This window comes from Podarcis cretensis, assembly GCF_951804945.1.
Source record: "Podarcis cretensis genome assembly, chromosome: 6".
In the NCBI taxonomy this organism is placed as follows: Eukaryota; Metazoa; Chordata; class Lepidosauria; order Squamata; family Lacertidae; genus Podarcis; species Podarcis cretensis.
In genome coordinates this window covers 32,224,191-32,240,081 of record NC_137175.1, presented here as the reverse complement: position 1 = coordinate 32,240,081, position 15,891 = coordinate 32,224,191, and the positions used below count along the sequence as shown (strand labels likewise).

The following is a 15,891-nucleotide window of genomic DNA, read 5'->3' as shown; positions in this document are numbered from 1 at the left end:
GAAGCAGAAGACAGGCCACAGGCATTCTGAAGCAACATACGATAGCTGCACTCTGGAACGTCTCGCTTTACTCTGCATTGCAAATATTCTGGATTATATCCAGTTGATATACTTCCGCTGATGGAAGGCTCTTTAATCCAGCACAGCCTTCCATCAGTGGAACAGGGATTAAGAACCTCTTGAAGTATTTCCTCTCCGCATGTTGCCACTTCCCATGCTGTTCTAAAGGGCTTGCCAACTCCCCAGAGCAGATTTGAGGTGGGGTGGGGGCTGCCGAAAAAAAGGGAAGTAGCCGATGAATGTTTCTATCTCTGCTCCACTGAGAAAAGGCATTGCTAATTCAAAGAACCTTCCACTAGGGGAAGAATGACAATTGAATAAAACCCTCTGAAGATTCAATCTTCATTTCTTCTAATGTGTATCAGAGGCAGTCTTGGCTGCAGGTCTTAGGACCCACAATAATAATATAATTAGATCTCCTATATGAAATTCTTTCTTAAAGTTGACAGCATATAAATACTAGCAGGAGTAAATGATTCTTTGTGGGACAACTAAATCTTCTGGGCTATTTTCCAGAATTTTACATCTATATATCTTTGAGTTTATTTGAGCTGCACCTTCTTTATTTCACAGATTTTTGCTCAGCCAACCAATGTGGGCAAAACCAAGATGGACGTAAACAACTTGGCCATGGTGATGGCCCCAAACTGTCTGCGATGCCAATCTGATGATCCCAGAGTTATCTTTGAAAACACTCGCAAAGAGATGTCTTTCTTGCGCATGCTAATTGTGCACTTGGACACCAGCTTTATCAAAGGAGTGGTGTGAAGGGTTGGCTTCAGGCAACACCATGTGAAGGGAGTAAGGATCTCTTGCCAGTATTACCTTCTTTGAGCCATGGATCTTCCCCTCTGCAGGCTCCAGGCTCCTCGGGTTGCTTCTGTTGCTTCGACAGCTGTTTCCTCGCCCCAGCAACACCGCTAATGTCTCCAAGAAAACCCTATAATAATGAAGTCATCATACTAGAAAGGGTTTTGAGGCATCAGGGAGCCAACTCTCAGACCATGCTGTGAGGGCACTCCTAAGAACCTGCAGCAGTTGATTCCTAGGAAGTCAAGATGCCAGAGGCAGCAGCCAGTGCATTGTCAAAGCACAAAAGTTGGAACCGCTCTGCATTACACTGGGAATCCACTGCACATTCAAAGTGGAATGTTCATTGGGAACCAACTGCTCTCAGATACTGGGATTTTGCTTCTACCACCTGAAGATTGGAAACTTCGCTAATCAAGCTTCACCCCCAGAAGGAAAAGGGTTGTTGTCTCAGGCTACTATAGCACATATCCTGCCTTGGAGCAAACCTGCTGCAGCCAGTACTGCAATTCAAATTGCTGGCTGCATCCTTCTCCAACTCTTCTACCTGTCTTTGCTACCTTAAAACACACCACTCTTACCAAAGGTTCAGTTTGGCAGCACTGGATGAGCTGTGGCTTCCGATCCAGGTTGACTCTCCTCATGCCTGGAGTACTTTTACCACTCAATTCATATTAGAAGGACCAAGTGGAAGGCATTGTTGGAAACAAGGTCAAGCTATTTAACTGCAACCTTTTCCCACAGTGAAAAGCAGTCATGGACTGGAGACTGCCTGTTGTTGTTTTCTTCTCCTGCTGTATAGTACCTTAGAAAGAGGCTGATTAAATTTCAAGCTTTTTTTTAAGCCCAAATATACTTTTTCATTGTTTGGGTTAGATATCTCAAATGGCAATGATCCTTGTCCCCTTGAGTTTAAGCTAGGTCACAGCAATGAAATAGCTTACAGATTATTTCTCCAGAATGGAACTTTCTCTATATGTTAAAAAACGCAGTCAGTTATGATTCCTGCTGCCTTTCTCCTCCTTACTTCAACATAGACTAAAATCGGGTATCAAGTTGTTGTGAAGATGTTATGAGCAAACATGATCAGCATGAAGGCTTTTACTGAGCTCAAGATATGCCTTTTGTATTCTGCTTCCCACTCAGGCTTACAAAGCCAAACTAGACACAACACGAGAACTCCTTGATCAGATCTCCTGATATCTTTTTCTTTGGTTAAAAGAAGCTGTAGGGAGGCTGAACTGGTTTGGAGCTGAACCCTTCGTGTCCATTGCACTTTCCAGACTTACATTGCCCTTCCAAGGCTGCTGTTAGCTGAGAAGCATGATCCAGTGCGGTAGGAAAATCAGTATCCGTATAATACCTGTCTCTTCCCTCATCTCTGAACTTTAAATTGAGCAAATAGTGAGAGGAGTAAAGTGTTAAGTCCCCGCCAGTGACTGCTTTTTAAATGAAAGAAAAAGACATTGGGAGATCTGATCATGGATTTCCTTCATCCATATTAGTTAGGACCTCAGTCAGTACTTCTGGTTTGAAAAACACAGGTTGTAGTCTTAAGGTAGAAGAGAGCAATTATGCTAAGCAAGAAGAGCAGTTTGATGCCATAATACTCTGAACTTCATTTCACCCTTTCACAGAAAGTTGGATTTTTCTCACCGAGGCTGAAGTCTTCTGACCACTTTGCCCTTCCACTAGTCAGGGAGTCCTTGCTGATTAAGGGAAGGGGTAGGAGTAGGACTGCTGCCTCAGTACTTCTACACCTTTCTCTTGCCACTTTCCTGACACATACCTGAAACAGGAGCCTTCCATGTCCTTGCCTCTCCGTCATTTTGGAAGTGGGTGTCGCTCCTTCAGAAAGCCCTTGAACAGACTTGCAGGCTTGGGTTCCTTGAGAAGAGGCCAGTTGATGGAAATGACAAGGACAGAATCTTGGAAAATTGAGTCAGGTTGTATATTCTTTTACAGTCAGTGCTTTGAGCCTTTCCTGTGCCAGTGTGACGAGTCTTCGGAACGAATTAGTACTTCTCAGATAGTGGTTGATGTGATCTTAATGGATAGAGGAATGGACATTATCCTTTGATCTCCAGACACTGTGACTCTTACTAGATTATTCCATCTCATTATGTGGAACCAAAGTATGCTACTGTTTCCCTATTTGAGCCAGTTCTGCTGTAAAAGATCCTTTAGCTTGGTTTATTTGGTAATGCCAAAGTTCCTATTCACCTTTATAGTGTGCCTTTTTCTAGCTATCTTTTGAGAGTTAGCTTCTTTTCAATTAAATTATCGAGAAACTTGGGGATTCTGATTTCTTGTATCTGAACAGAGCCATTCTCTGGGACCCAAACTACATGTTATTTGAACATGCACATCTCACTAGTAATGTGAGGAATAGGTGATGCAATTTGCATTCATGTTTCCCTACTTTACATAAGGCAGGTGGCTACAGAAACTGCATTGCAGCATGTCACATGTCTTTTCCGCCCCTTACATTGCCAGGGAGACACATGTGGGTGATATCCACACAAATGCCCGTAACATGTTGTCTGAGCTGAATCCAGAATTCAGGCAATCACTGTGACATGTGCAGAATGCTCCTTGCTATCTCTTACTGAGCTGCACTTGATGAGGTAGATTAGCCTGAGTCTTCCGAGGAGCTGGGTGCTATTCAAAAAGGCTCCTTTTTCAGAATTTGGCCAGTGCTGTTCACTCTTTGTGCCAGGTTGTTAGAACTGGAATCCTACAAACACTTATTTGGAAGCAAGTCCCATCAAACTCAAACTTATTCCCAAACAGAGTACCTTGGGCCTGCTTCTATTACAAATCTTGATATAAAGTTATTTTCTCTGTTTCACACAGAGCTCATATCCATGCAGCATACTAAGGACTTGACTCTGTTTGTGGCCATACCATATAGCAACTACATTTTACACAAATAATTTTTTTGGAAAATGGGAAGTGTTGACCAATTTTTAGTATGCTATACACCCCCGCTCCTTTAAAAAAGGCTTTAAAAAATTGTTTCAGGATGTCCTCTGGGTGCACAGGTTTCCCAGATATAAACACTGCAGCCAACTACAGGGTGGGTAATGATTAAAATTCTCCCTGGCACTTAAGTATAACAGAAGCATAGACAGGCTGTTATATTAATGCTTTTTCCCCTCAAGGGCTGTAAAATAGGCTAAAAATTACACTGGATATTGTTTTCTTTTTGCCAACATGTTTGTAAATGTGAATCAGCAAAACATACTGTCCCTTACTGTTGTTAAAGAATAATTAAACATCTGTGGTTCATCATTGTTTTCTATGTGTTTTTAAACACCGATTTAGATTTAGACAAACTGTGCCTTGACTAAGAGCATGAATTTAAACTACCTTTCATAATATCTGCTTTCTCCCCACCTTTTCTCCTGGCTGAATAGTGACTATAACTTATTTACATTGTTAATGGCAGACAGTATTTTAAAAAAAACACCCTACTTTTGAGTTCTTTGTGGTGGTGTCTCTTTTGTGGTTTTGGGTCATAGCAGAGTACTCATTTTACCAGAACCTCAGGTACCACCTCTTCCCATAAGAACCGATATGGACCATCATCTGAGGCCCTTCTTTGTATGCCCCCTCCATAGGAGGTCTGGAGGGTAACAACACAAGAATTGGCCTTTTCAGTGGTTGCTCCCCGTTTGTGGAATGCTCTCCCCACCGAGGATCACCTGGTAGCATCATTCTATATTTTTCAATGCCAAGCAAAATATTTCCTCTTTAACCAGGCCTCTAGCTTCTTAACTATCTGTGGCCTTTTAGAGTGGATGTTTTTAATATATTTTTGTTTCTCAGTTTTAATGTATGTATTGAGGGGGAGTTGTTTGGTTATAAGCCACTTTGAGTTGCCTTGGGCAATAAAAAGTTAGATGATGATGATGATGATGATAAATTTTAAGCACATGCAAAGCAAACAGTTAATACTATATAGGTTTGTATAAAAATTGGTCCTCACCCTCCACAGATCGTTTTCCAGGTTACAGTACCAGGGAATGCATATTAGCTCCTAATCTTAGTGCTAATGCAAATAACAGCAAGGTTATCTCAGTCAAAAGGTTGATACTGTACACTGCAGGTCAATATCTGTGAACTCTGCAGCTTGAAGTTTTCTGGTTAGGAATATCTAGAGGTGTGTATGAAAACAGGCTTTATCCCCCCTCCAATTCCGTTAGCTGACTGTTTACCAGCCATTCCTGCTTGCAATTTGTAGTTTGTCTTCTAACAGTAGAGATTTCAGCTCATTGGCTTAGTCCAGAAAAGTGAAATAATAGAATGTGCTCTTGAGCATGCGGGAAGCACCCTTCCCTCATCGCAAGAGCTGTCTCAACACTGCAAATAGTCCCACATGGCCACAATTATTTAAGGACATCAGTGAATCAGGATGGTCAAGGGTGGATAGCACTTCTCAGCCCGAGGTCCACATTCCCTCATGGGCAATCTGGAGGCCACACGTTTGTGGCGAGGCAGAACCATTTTAAAAATAGGTGGAACAACAGGTAAAAGTCACACACCCCTCCATCGCAACAAACAAGAGGCATTAACACAGTTCAAGGACACATTCTGGCTAGTCAAGAGCACTCAAGGGCATGAAGCATGGCTGGTGAGAGGTGTGACATGGGGAGAGCCACATAGACTCCTAGAGGGCTACACTTGGCCCAAAATTTCTCATCTGTGCAGTAGTGGATATATGCCAGACCCTATTGCAATATTCCATAGCTCTCAGATGATGCATGGCTGTGAATGCTCCCACGGCTGCACCCTGACATTTCAAAAGATTGCACAGCTAATAGATCTGATGTATCCTATTATTTTCACCTTTGAGTTCAAGGGGCAGAATTTTCAACTTAAAGCCTGTAGCTTCCAGCCAAAAACGAGCTCTAGAAGCTAACACTGGGTGTTCACGTTCCAGTTTCTGTGCAGAACTGGATATTAGCTTCTCATTGTGCACATCAGAGCTGAGAACAAATTGTGATGGTAGACATGAGAACATGGAATTTTCACTTCAATCTACCATCTATTTAGCCACCCCACCCCACCCCACCTGGAAGTACTCAGTACTTCAGGGGAGATGCAACTTTTTTAAAAAAATGTATATGTGTAAAAACACACAAAAGCAATGGTTCCACATCATCTAATAAATAGGTGTTGATACTCCCAAATAGACAAGCTGCTTGGGGCAGTTTCCACCAGCCAAACAGGGCAGGGATCAAGGGGGTATATGATTGGGCTCAATCTTCAACAACTTGTCCATATTATTAGGCAGAATAAGTAAAATTCTGCCCATCAAAACTTGGCAGGGAGAGAGTACCCCTAAACGTTTTTTTAAGCTGCTCATTCTTGATAATCTGCAGCTGATTTCTTCAGTTAATGGAATGAAAACAAAGGATGTGTTTAGGGAAATACTGCCACCCTATGGCCAGTGTAAGAATCTTAACTACCGGTATATATGAAGAGGTCTCTAAACCGGCGGAACTCGGCTCCGTAACGCTTTACGCTGTATTCTGATTATGGTCAGTGATCCCGTCGCCAACATCAGAGATTCTGATTGCTGCTCAGAGCAGCGGACTGAGGAGGAGTTATGTTATATAACCTTATTTAATTGTTTCCTCCAAAACCTGAAAGGGGAGAATCTGGTCCTGATTTTCTCCCGGAAAATGTTGAGAAGAAACATTAAAATAAACATTAAAACATTTTTTTAAAAACCAGAAAAATGACAAACAAGGATAACCTGCATTTTAAAAGAAATGAGCACCCTAAATAGCAAGATTCTAAACCAACTTGCTTCTCCTCCCAGCAAAATGGCTCCTAGCCACTCCAAACCAGAGTGGAGAGAAGCAATTTTTTTTTTTTTTTTTGCACACCCACCCACCCACCCTTGGAAGGGGGGCCAAGAGCCAACATGGCCAACTTCAAAGTATGCCCCTGGTTGGAAGAGCGAGTGAGCAGAAAATTGCCTTGATACCGAAGCCGTAATGTCTGCATTGGTCAAAAAATTCATATTTAATTTTTGTTGTTGTATAAGCTCACAAGCCAAGGTGCAACTCTATCTTTGAAGAGTGCCTGCACTTCAGAGTTGACCACTACACCAGTGGCTGTGGTTGGGATCAGAGAGAACTTGCTGTGTACAGTGGTACCTCGGGTTACATACGCTTCAGGTTACATACACTTCGGGTTACAGACTCAACCCAGAAATAGTACCTCGGGTTAAAACCTTAGCTTCAAGATGAGAACCGAAATCGTGCTCCTGCGGCGCGGCGGCAGCAGGAGGCCCCATTAGCTAAAGTGGTGCTTCAGGTTAAGAACAGTGACAGGTTAAGAACGGACCTCCGGAACGAATTAAGTACTTAACCCGAGGTACCACTGTATACGAAGCACGTACTCCAGTCACTGAACTCTGCCCTGTTCCCCGCGTGAAGGAGGAAAAGGTTTGGTATGTTTTAAACGTGGCCTTAAAAGCGGTCCATAATTTGCGGCTGCTGGCCCCTCTCTCCAAGGATTCAATACACCCGAGTCCAGCAGCAGCAGCGGGTATTGAAAAAAGCACGCGCTCGTTGCCTGTGTCGTGAGTTCCTCTCACTGGACAACGGGAAAGCAGCGACGCCTTCCGGGTCCCGAGAGATGGATGCGCGCGTGACGGGCCGCCGCCGCCGCCGCCTGGATTTTGCGCGAGGGCCCCCGAGCCCTCTCCGCCGGAGCCACGCCCCCTGGCCCTTTCGCCCCTCCCACAGGAGGACCCTCCCCTCCCCTCGCGGCAGGCAGGCAGGCGGGCGAGCTAGCGGCGCCGCAGTCGCGTCGGCCATTTTGTGGCGCTGCTCAGTCGGCGGCGCTGGGCTGGACTCGGCGAGCGGATCCTTGGCGGCCCCTGCTCCCGCGGCTCGAGCCCCTGGCACGTACGAAAAGCAACCCCCCCTCCCCGGTAAGGACATGGCGCTCCCTAGGCGGCCCGCGGAGAGAGGGAGGCGGCGGGGGGAGCCCGGCAGCGAGCGCAGAAGAGTTCCCGCCGCGGCCTCACAAAGGCGGAGAGGGGCGGGGACCAGCCGCGGCTGTGGCAGAGAGGAGGGAGTCCCGGGCCCCGGGCGGCGCCTCTTCCCTCCGGGCTCGGGGTGCCCGGAGGCTCCTTCAGCGGGAGCCGGGAAGGGGGTTGGCTGGCTCGCCGGTCCCTCCGGCAGCGTCCGAGCGGCTTTCGGCGCCCGCGTGGGACCGGCGCTCGGCTTCCCGCAGGGGCCCGTCACGTCTCCCGCGCCGCCTCTTGCCCTGCGAAGGGGCGGGCGGGCGGGTGTCGGCGGCGTGTCTCTTCGCAGCGCTCGGCTTCCTCCCGGCACCATGCTTTTCATCGGAGGCTGCTGCTGACGCCGCTCGGCCCCCGTCAGCGGAGGAAAGCCAAAAGGGCAGGCGAGCTTCTCCTCCTCTTGGGCAAGGAGGGATGCTGTGTTTCTAGGATGTCAGTAACGTGACCTTGATCGTGGCAGGTTCTGCATCAGCCAAGACTCCGCTCATCCCTTTCAAGGCGCAGCGTCCGGTTTGGATCGAGGCGCAGTTGCGCTTTCATTCCCCGCCCCCCCCCTTAATAACACGCCAACTTACGCATCTTTTTGTACCACAGGACTGGCGCGCGTGGTTTGTTTCATTGGCTGCTTTGGCTTCATTGAGAGCCCCACGATTAGTGGGGTTTTTTTTTTAAGGAAAGTGATCTAGTAGTGGCCGCAATAATTGCCGCTTAGGGCGTAGTGACACCCTTGATAATTGTTCCCTCTTCTCCTTGGGCAGAGATTATCTCTTGTAATAATTAAAGGTGGTGATGAATTGCTGGGACCTGGAGTCTGTATTATTTTCTTGACAGTCATAATGGGCGTTGCAGTTACATAACACATGTTTTCCTAATTGCTTGCCCTTAGGGCTTATATTGTTAGAATAGGTCAGTGCCCTTCATGTTGGCTGTGGGTATTTGTTTGTAAGGCCTTTTGAGAAATGTGGTTTCACTTTGCGTGTTTCAAATTCACTTTGCTTACCTTTTCTGTGCCTATGGGAAAGTAGGCTGCAGTGGCAAGTATTCTTGGGTATTTTACCTAGAAACCTAGATATATTTTGTATTTTAGATATATTTTGTATTTTACCTAGAAACCTAGATATATTTTGTTCCCAAAGAATTGAAAATATTCAATCTGCCACAGAAAACCACAGGGGAGGATGTATTTTAACTTCTTGTACAATAAACATTGCCTGTGGGATCAAAGTAAATTCAGGACCAAGATACTCAGAAGAACTTTTATCCAGAGTTGCTAAAACTTTAGTATATCACCTGCTTGTAAACTATATTTACTTTTCCATTCTTGTTAATGCTACTGCATTCTAATTAGATCCTCTTTTACTTGGAAGCTAAGATATCAGCACACAGTGTGTTTCAGTGGCAAGATGACATAGCTGATCTGTAAATCAAACAGAATACTGCCATCATCCATGTTATTTTTTTAATGAAGGGAAAATATAATGATATTTAAATAAATAGTAAATTGAAGACATAATTAGCTGGATAGTTTTACTGACCCTCCTCATTTTTCTAAATGCAACAATAGATAACTTTTTAAGCAAATGTGCCACAGTATTTCAAACCCAAAGAATGAAAAGGTGTATGGTAGATTTGTGTATGCTAGATTTATTAAACAGTACAGGCAACCTCTCTACAATGGTTTGGTTTTGCCTCAGACCCTACTAACCTTAGAAGTATGCAGCACAGGAGAGGCCAGCAGAGCATGGGGGTGATGACACTTTGCTGTAGCCAGGCTCCCAGTACTTCTTGCCCCTGCTCAGATGTGCCACAAACTCCTGCTGTTTATGCAACTTGTGGTGTGTATGCTGCAGACTGACCACACAGCCTGATAAATACCTTCAAGGAAATTGTACAAATATAATCCTGTTGCTTTGTGTGATTATCGGAAAAATCAAAGTAGCTGTATTTGCAGTACCTTCATTTACCCACTCACTCCTTTAAACTGCTATGTATGTAGACTTAGGGAATGAAAGTAATTAAAGTGGTACAGCACTTGGTTTGTATGTAAAATATCCCAGGTTTAATTAATGGCATTTCCTGAAACCCTGGAGCGTCATTGCCAGTCAGTGTAGGCAGTACTGAACTAGATCCAGCAATGGTCTGACTCGTAAGGCAGCTTCATATGTTGCTATGATATGCAAACTGAGCAGGGGCAGAGGAGGAAGAATTAGTAGCTGGTGGTTCTAGTAAGCTGGAAGTTTCAGTTTTTCAAGTGGGGTGGTAGCAGAAATCAGTGGCTGAATACAGTTGTAATTTGCTCTATAACAGCAGCAAATTTATTCCTCTTAGTGTGGGTACTATTTTGAATACGCTGTCTAGGCCGAACCTTAGCGCCGCATTGTAGTTACTCTCTTTTAAAGGATTGTATCAGTGGGCATTACAGAGCATAACTGATCGTCTCCAGTTAACATGAATTTAAATTAATTTAAATCACTACAAATACTTGATAGACTCGAATCATTGAGTGCAGAACTAATGCACTTTTAGAACAGGAAAATACAATTGGTGGCAATGTATAAATTCATCACACACTATATACAGTATGTTACAATATGATATGAATATATTTTGTACTTGGGTATTGGTACCCAAATAGGGAAGAGGTCTTTTAGATGCAGAAATGGTAAATAAAATTTACTATAGATTTATGAGGAACAGCTTTTGCAAATGCAGCAGAAAGGATAGAGGAAAAACAGAAATATTGATGACTTCTGCTAAACATTTTTCCCCAGATAAATTTTTATTATTTTCTTTAAATATTCTTTTTCCAACAATCCTTATTATCACAATATATTCCCTTTGACTCTGCCAAACATTTACTGTTACTAGAATCAGCCTTGGGGAATTAAAACCTTTCCCAGTAGTTTTGTGTTTATCTGTTGTATAATATTCAGGTTGTATCTTTTCTTCAAACAACAAGCAATTCTCAAAAAACAATGTACACAGACATGCCAGTCTTGAGCATTAAGCTACATGCGCTCACATATTGTCAATTTTATTTCTTAAGCATTGACAGAGCAATTTAAAATAATATATAACAATATCTTAGTGATAATCACATAGGGGAAATGCTGATTTTATGCAGTGGTAAAAATGCCAGGGCAAGTCTTTCCAAAGTGCTGTCATATACTATTGGTAGGTAGCTCCACTCAGCAACATAACAGCAGCAATCTGCACAAGCTGCAGTTTCCAGACCAACCTTAAGCGCGTCCCCACAAAGAAAATCCTGCCTTGACGTTACCAATGTATGAATCTCTGTGTCTAGGTTGTCCAGGAACTGTCACAGCTGGTGCACTAGCCAAAGTTGGTAAAAGGCACCCTGGCTACCATGGCCACTTGGGCCCCCAGTAACAATAGTGGATGAAGGTGTGCCCTCAGACTTTGCACCTGTTCTTCAGAGAGAGTGCAGCCCCTCCCCCCCCAGAACAGGCAATGTGTCCACTCCCCAGACCCGGGAACCTCCTACTGACAAGGCCTTTATTTTATCAAGATTTATCTTATTGACGCTCATCAATCCCTTTGTCCAGGGAGACTTGCATATCTATTCCTGACTCTGATGTAACAGAGAAGTAGAGCTGGGTGTCATTTGCATACTGATGACATCACACCCCAAATTTCCTAATGACTACCTTGAACAGTTTCATATTCAACAGCAATAGAGACAAGAAGTTACCTGCTTCACCCCCCACAAGGCCAAGATGCAGGCACCCAATGCCATGCTGTAAAACAGGCCTTGTAGGTATGCATGGAACCACTATAATACAGTGGTTTACTGAAGACTTAGCCACTATTTTTGGATAAGCTATATGATCAGCCTACCTTTTTTATGTACCACGGGACAAAGCATTCCCCTCCTCAAGATTAAAAAACTTGCCGGCTTAGTTCCTGCAAGTATGGAAAACTGCCTGTGAAACAGCAGAATATTTACCACTTTTTATTGTCAAGCAATTTAGCTTCATCAATACAATTTGCATGTTTACCATTAAAAGAGGGAGGGTGACATCATTTTGAGGGTCTGCGCATGCGTGAGTGGCGAAACCCGGAAGTAACGCACTCCGTTACTTCCGGGTTGCCATGGAGCGCAACCCGAAAGCGCTCAACCTGAAGCACATTCAACCTGAGGTATGACTGTATAAGCTTTCGTGTGCATGCACACTTCTTCAGATACTAGTGTATTGTGTGCATGCACACAAAAGCTTATACCAAAAACAAATTTAGTTGGTCTCTAAGGTGCTACTGGACATTTATATATAAATGTATATACATTTATATTCATAGAGAGAGAGAGACTGCATCAGACCAACACGGCTACCTACCTGAATCTCTCTGTGAAATGATTAGGCAACCAAGGCCAAATCAGTTTTGAACCCAGACTGGAATGAGTGTAGATAATCAGTTTCCTCTAGGACAGGATGATCCAACACACGGCCCAAGGCCTAGGGCTTTTTTTGGCAGCCATCAGCAACACTTGACCCCTCCCAGCCCTCACACTGCCTTCTCAGAGCTGGGTAAGTGAGGCACTGGACTTTGGAAAGGTTGCATGAGGGCTCTGATAGGGTCCTAGAGTCAGCACCTCACTTACTTGGCTTTTGGAAGGCAGCATGGGAGGTGGGGGGAGCGGCATCAAATTTTGGCCTCCCCATTTCTGCATGACAAGACAGTGTGCGGCCCATGGGTTCCCAAACAAAGTATTCTTGTGGCCCACTGGGTATGAAAATATTGGCCCACCTTGCTCTTGGAGCACCTGGAGCCAAACTGCTGCCACCACCACCCTTCTTAAGCATCTTCCCTAAAAAGTAGTTATCATAAGCCCCTGTGACCAAGTTGTTGTTTTTCTTCTTCTTCTTCTTCAAGAGTGGCTGCACTACTGCTTCTTTAAGGATGGCAGGCACTGCTTCTGCACACAAATATGCATTTACCATGCCTTGGACTTACCCAGTAAAACACAACACCCGTCACAAGCTTGTTCAGATCAGCCACAATGTGAAAAGGTTGAGAAGTTGCCAGGTCAGTCAAACGGCTATAAGCACCTTGTCCCACATCCCCAGACCTCAAAGGCTAAAACTGCTCTCACAAAACCAGATTACACTTTATCTAGACTTTTCACAGCCGTGTTGTCCAAATCATCATGGATTCAGTAAATTTCATCATTGAAGTGTCTTGTAAACTTACCACAGCAGACTTCCTATGCTCCTGTTTATTGGGATGGATGTTAACCTCTGTTCCATGGCTACCTAAGGATGAGATGGAGGTGACAGAATATACTTTCTCCGCCACCCGTTATCACCTCACAGTAGGCACAGTCATGCCCTTTAGCATGCGCTCAATTGCATTTGTGGCAAGTCTTGCACCATATGTGCTCTAGCTGTCATCTGACCTGCTTCATTCTTGAAATCTCTGGAGGCAGACATTCTTAATGGGTTACTTACCTCTGCAGGGGAGAGCTGCCAGCTGCTGCTGTAAGACCAAATCTCACGAAATGGTTGGACCATAACAATTAGTTATTTCAAGTCTACCTCCCCCCCCCCCGCCCTTCCCAATTATACTTCCCATACTTGGAGGCAGTAACTAAATTGAGGGTCTGCCCTGCACAGTTAAAAGTGTGCATGAATCCTCAGTAAGTAGTCAGTCCTGGATAAACAGATCTAGGTAATAAAAAGAAATGTGGAAGCAGAATCCTGGGGGAAGAGATACGGAAACTGGACAGGAACAAAGAGTAGCCAGCCATAGTGGGAATGGGATCACCACCTGTTAATTTGTTGCCCATAGGTGCAGTGTCACCTGCAGAACCTCCATCTGTCTCCATGCCTGCTAGTGCCAGTTATCTAATGGGGATGAGGTAATCGTCTCATCTGCCACTGCCTCAGCTCTCTTCATACAAGTATTTATTTAACAGTTTCTTAAATGTAATCAATACAAATCTACATTTTTAGAGCTTTGAATTTCAAGAAAATAATTAAAGTATTTTGGGTTATATACCAGGCAACAACTTTTTTAAAAAATACATTGTGTCAGTAAAGACTTAAAGGATCATATGTGCTTAAATTACATGCTAAATGGAGAAATAAACATTTGAATGTAGCCCATTAGTTTTTGATGTTTTGTGTAGTTAAGAATACTTTTCTCATCCCTAATCCTTTGATAGGTTTACATTACATTACACAGCATTATTTAAAGATAAGGAAATTCAATTCAAGGGGAATCCTTTTATTTTTGCCTTCAAAATTCCACTTTGGGGTTGAGATCAGTGTGTATACCTAGAATTGTTAATACATTTCTGCATTTGGGACAGGGTGTGGGTCAAGGAAGATATTTTCTAAATCTTTGCTCCAGGAATGCTGCCTGTTTTTATAGGAATGTTAAAACCATAGTAGTGATGGTCTTAGCCTTATGTAGCAATTGCCTTTTCTTACCTGCAGGTGTGTTTTTCAGCGCAGCCTGGCTGTGGCCATCCACTTGCAAGGGATCCTAATTGTGTCAGGCATCATGGACATTCACCACTCCTACTTTGGACTGACCAATTCTGATGAGGGCATGCAAATTGCGGGGGGTGAACTGGGTGAGATTTTATTTGTTCTTGCCATTACTTATGGTATGATGCACAACACATGTCACCACTGAGTATTTATGATTATATTACTTATCTCAGTGTATCTCAAACTTCTTTATTTTATTGTGCCATGTAGCTCTGTAAACCAACTCCAGTAATGTGTGCTACATGTGATTGTGTGGAGAATCTCGTAAACAGTTGTGTTCATTCTGCTGCTTCATTAGTATATGTTTGCTACTAATCAAATATTGCTATTAGAGAAGAATATGCTTCCTAAAGTTCCAGACAAGGCACCCTATCTATCTTAGCAACCTTCTTCTCTGATAAGGGTGGTATGATGAGATAGTGGGGATGCAGTCACTCTTACAAACTCAGTGTGCATCCAGTGAGTGATGTCTGCCAGAAGGCATTCAGCCCACAAACCTTGGCTAGTGAAAGGAGAAAGATTCCATATCTTCAATGATACTATCTTGCCTTTGAATGTTTTACCCCATTAAGGTGTTCTGTCTCTTCCACCCTCCAATTTGAGAACCACTGATATACTAATAAAACAGAAATCATAATCATCATGAAATAAGTATTATCACTGATTTATTAATTGGTTAACCACCATCTCAAAGCAGTTTGCACATAAGGTGTATGACTAATATAAATATAAATTGGACCAATATATCACTAGGCACATTCATCAGAAAAAGTATAGTATACAGTGGTACCTCTGGTTACGAACTTAATTCGTTTCGGAGGTCCATTCTTAACATGAAACCATTCGTATCCTGAGCTGCGCTTTTGCTAATGGGGCCTCCCACTGCACGCGTGCCACCGGGATGCGCTCACATCCCAGGGGCAAAGTTCACTACCAGAAGCAACTATTTCCAGGTTAGCGGAGCTTGTTACCTGAAGCGTTCGCAAGGAGGACGGTACGTAACACGAGGTTCCACTGTAGTATAGTAAAAGCACATTATGTAATTACTTCAGTGACAAAATGGTGAAGTGAGTGGGAATGAAGGCATGCAGAAACATTGTAGGACATTGATATGCTCCAATTCATAAACCACCATGAAATTTTACAGCCAAACTTGAAAATACCCAGTTTCATACAGTGGTACTAAGCACAGTTAATGCTAATCATATAAAAAGGTCCTTTCATAACTGCACTTAAGACTGAATTTCCAAACCCTGGTCAGCATTAATCATGGCAAATATCAGTACAGATGCAATGATAACCCACAGTTAAGTGAACAAGAGAAAAAATAGGAAAACCTGTGCCAAAAAGTGGAGGAGAAAGAGGGCAGTTTGTATATTCCCAAGCATGGGTCACTTCCACCTGCAGTTTAGGGAGCTAGCATTATGTCTGTACTGGGCCCCATAATGTCTACCACACATT

At 43.6% G+C, this 15,891-nt stretch overlaps 2 protein-coding genes across 9 annotated transcripts in view; both read left to right on the top strand.

Annotated features, from left to right (window-relative positions):
- Window positions 1-4,164, top strand: part of LOC307217553 (rho GTPase-activating protein 39-like) — a 100,626-nt gene extending 96,462 nt beyond the window's left edge. For all 6 annotated transcript variants that reach the window (XM_079978979.1, XM_079978976.1, XM_079978980.1 and 3 more), the window contains one exon: window positions 634-4,164. In XM_079978979.1, coding sequence (XP_079835105.1) covers window positions 634-828 — 195 coding nt within the window. In that variant the 3' untranslated portion in view covers window positions 829-4,164. The remainder of the gene's footprint in view (window positions 1-633) is intronic.
- Window positions 4,165-7,671: 3,507 nt separating this feature from the next.
- The window catches only part of PHF20 (PHD finger protein 20), a 44,695-nt gene continuing 36,475 nt past the window's right edge, over window positions 7,672-15,891 (top strand). For 2 of the 3 annotated variants that reach the window (XM_079979014.1, XM_079979012.1), the window contains exons 1-2: window positions 7,681-7,822; window positions 14,374-14,513. The gene's annotated coding sequence lies outside the window, so the exon portion shown is untranslated. Of the gene's footprint in view, window positions 7,823-14,373; window positions 14,514-15,891 lie in introns of all 3 variants that reach the window. The other variant, XM_079979013.1, reaches the window with a different exon arrangement.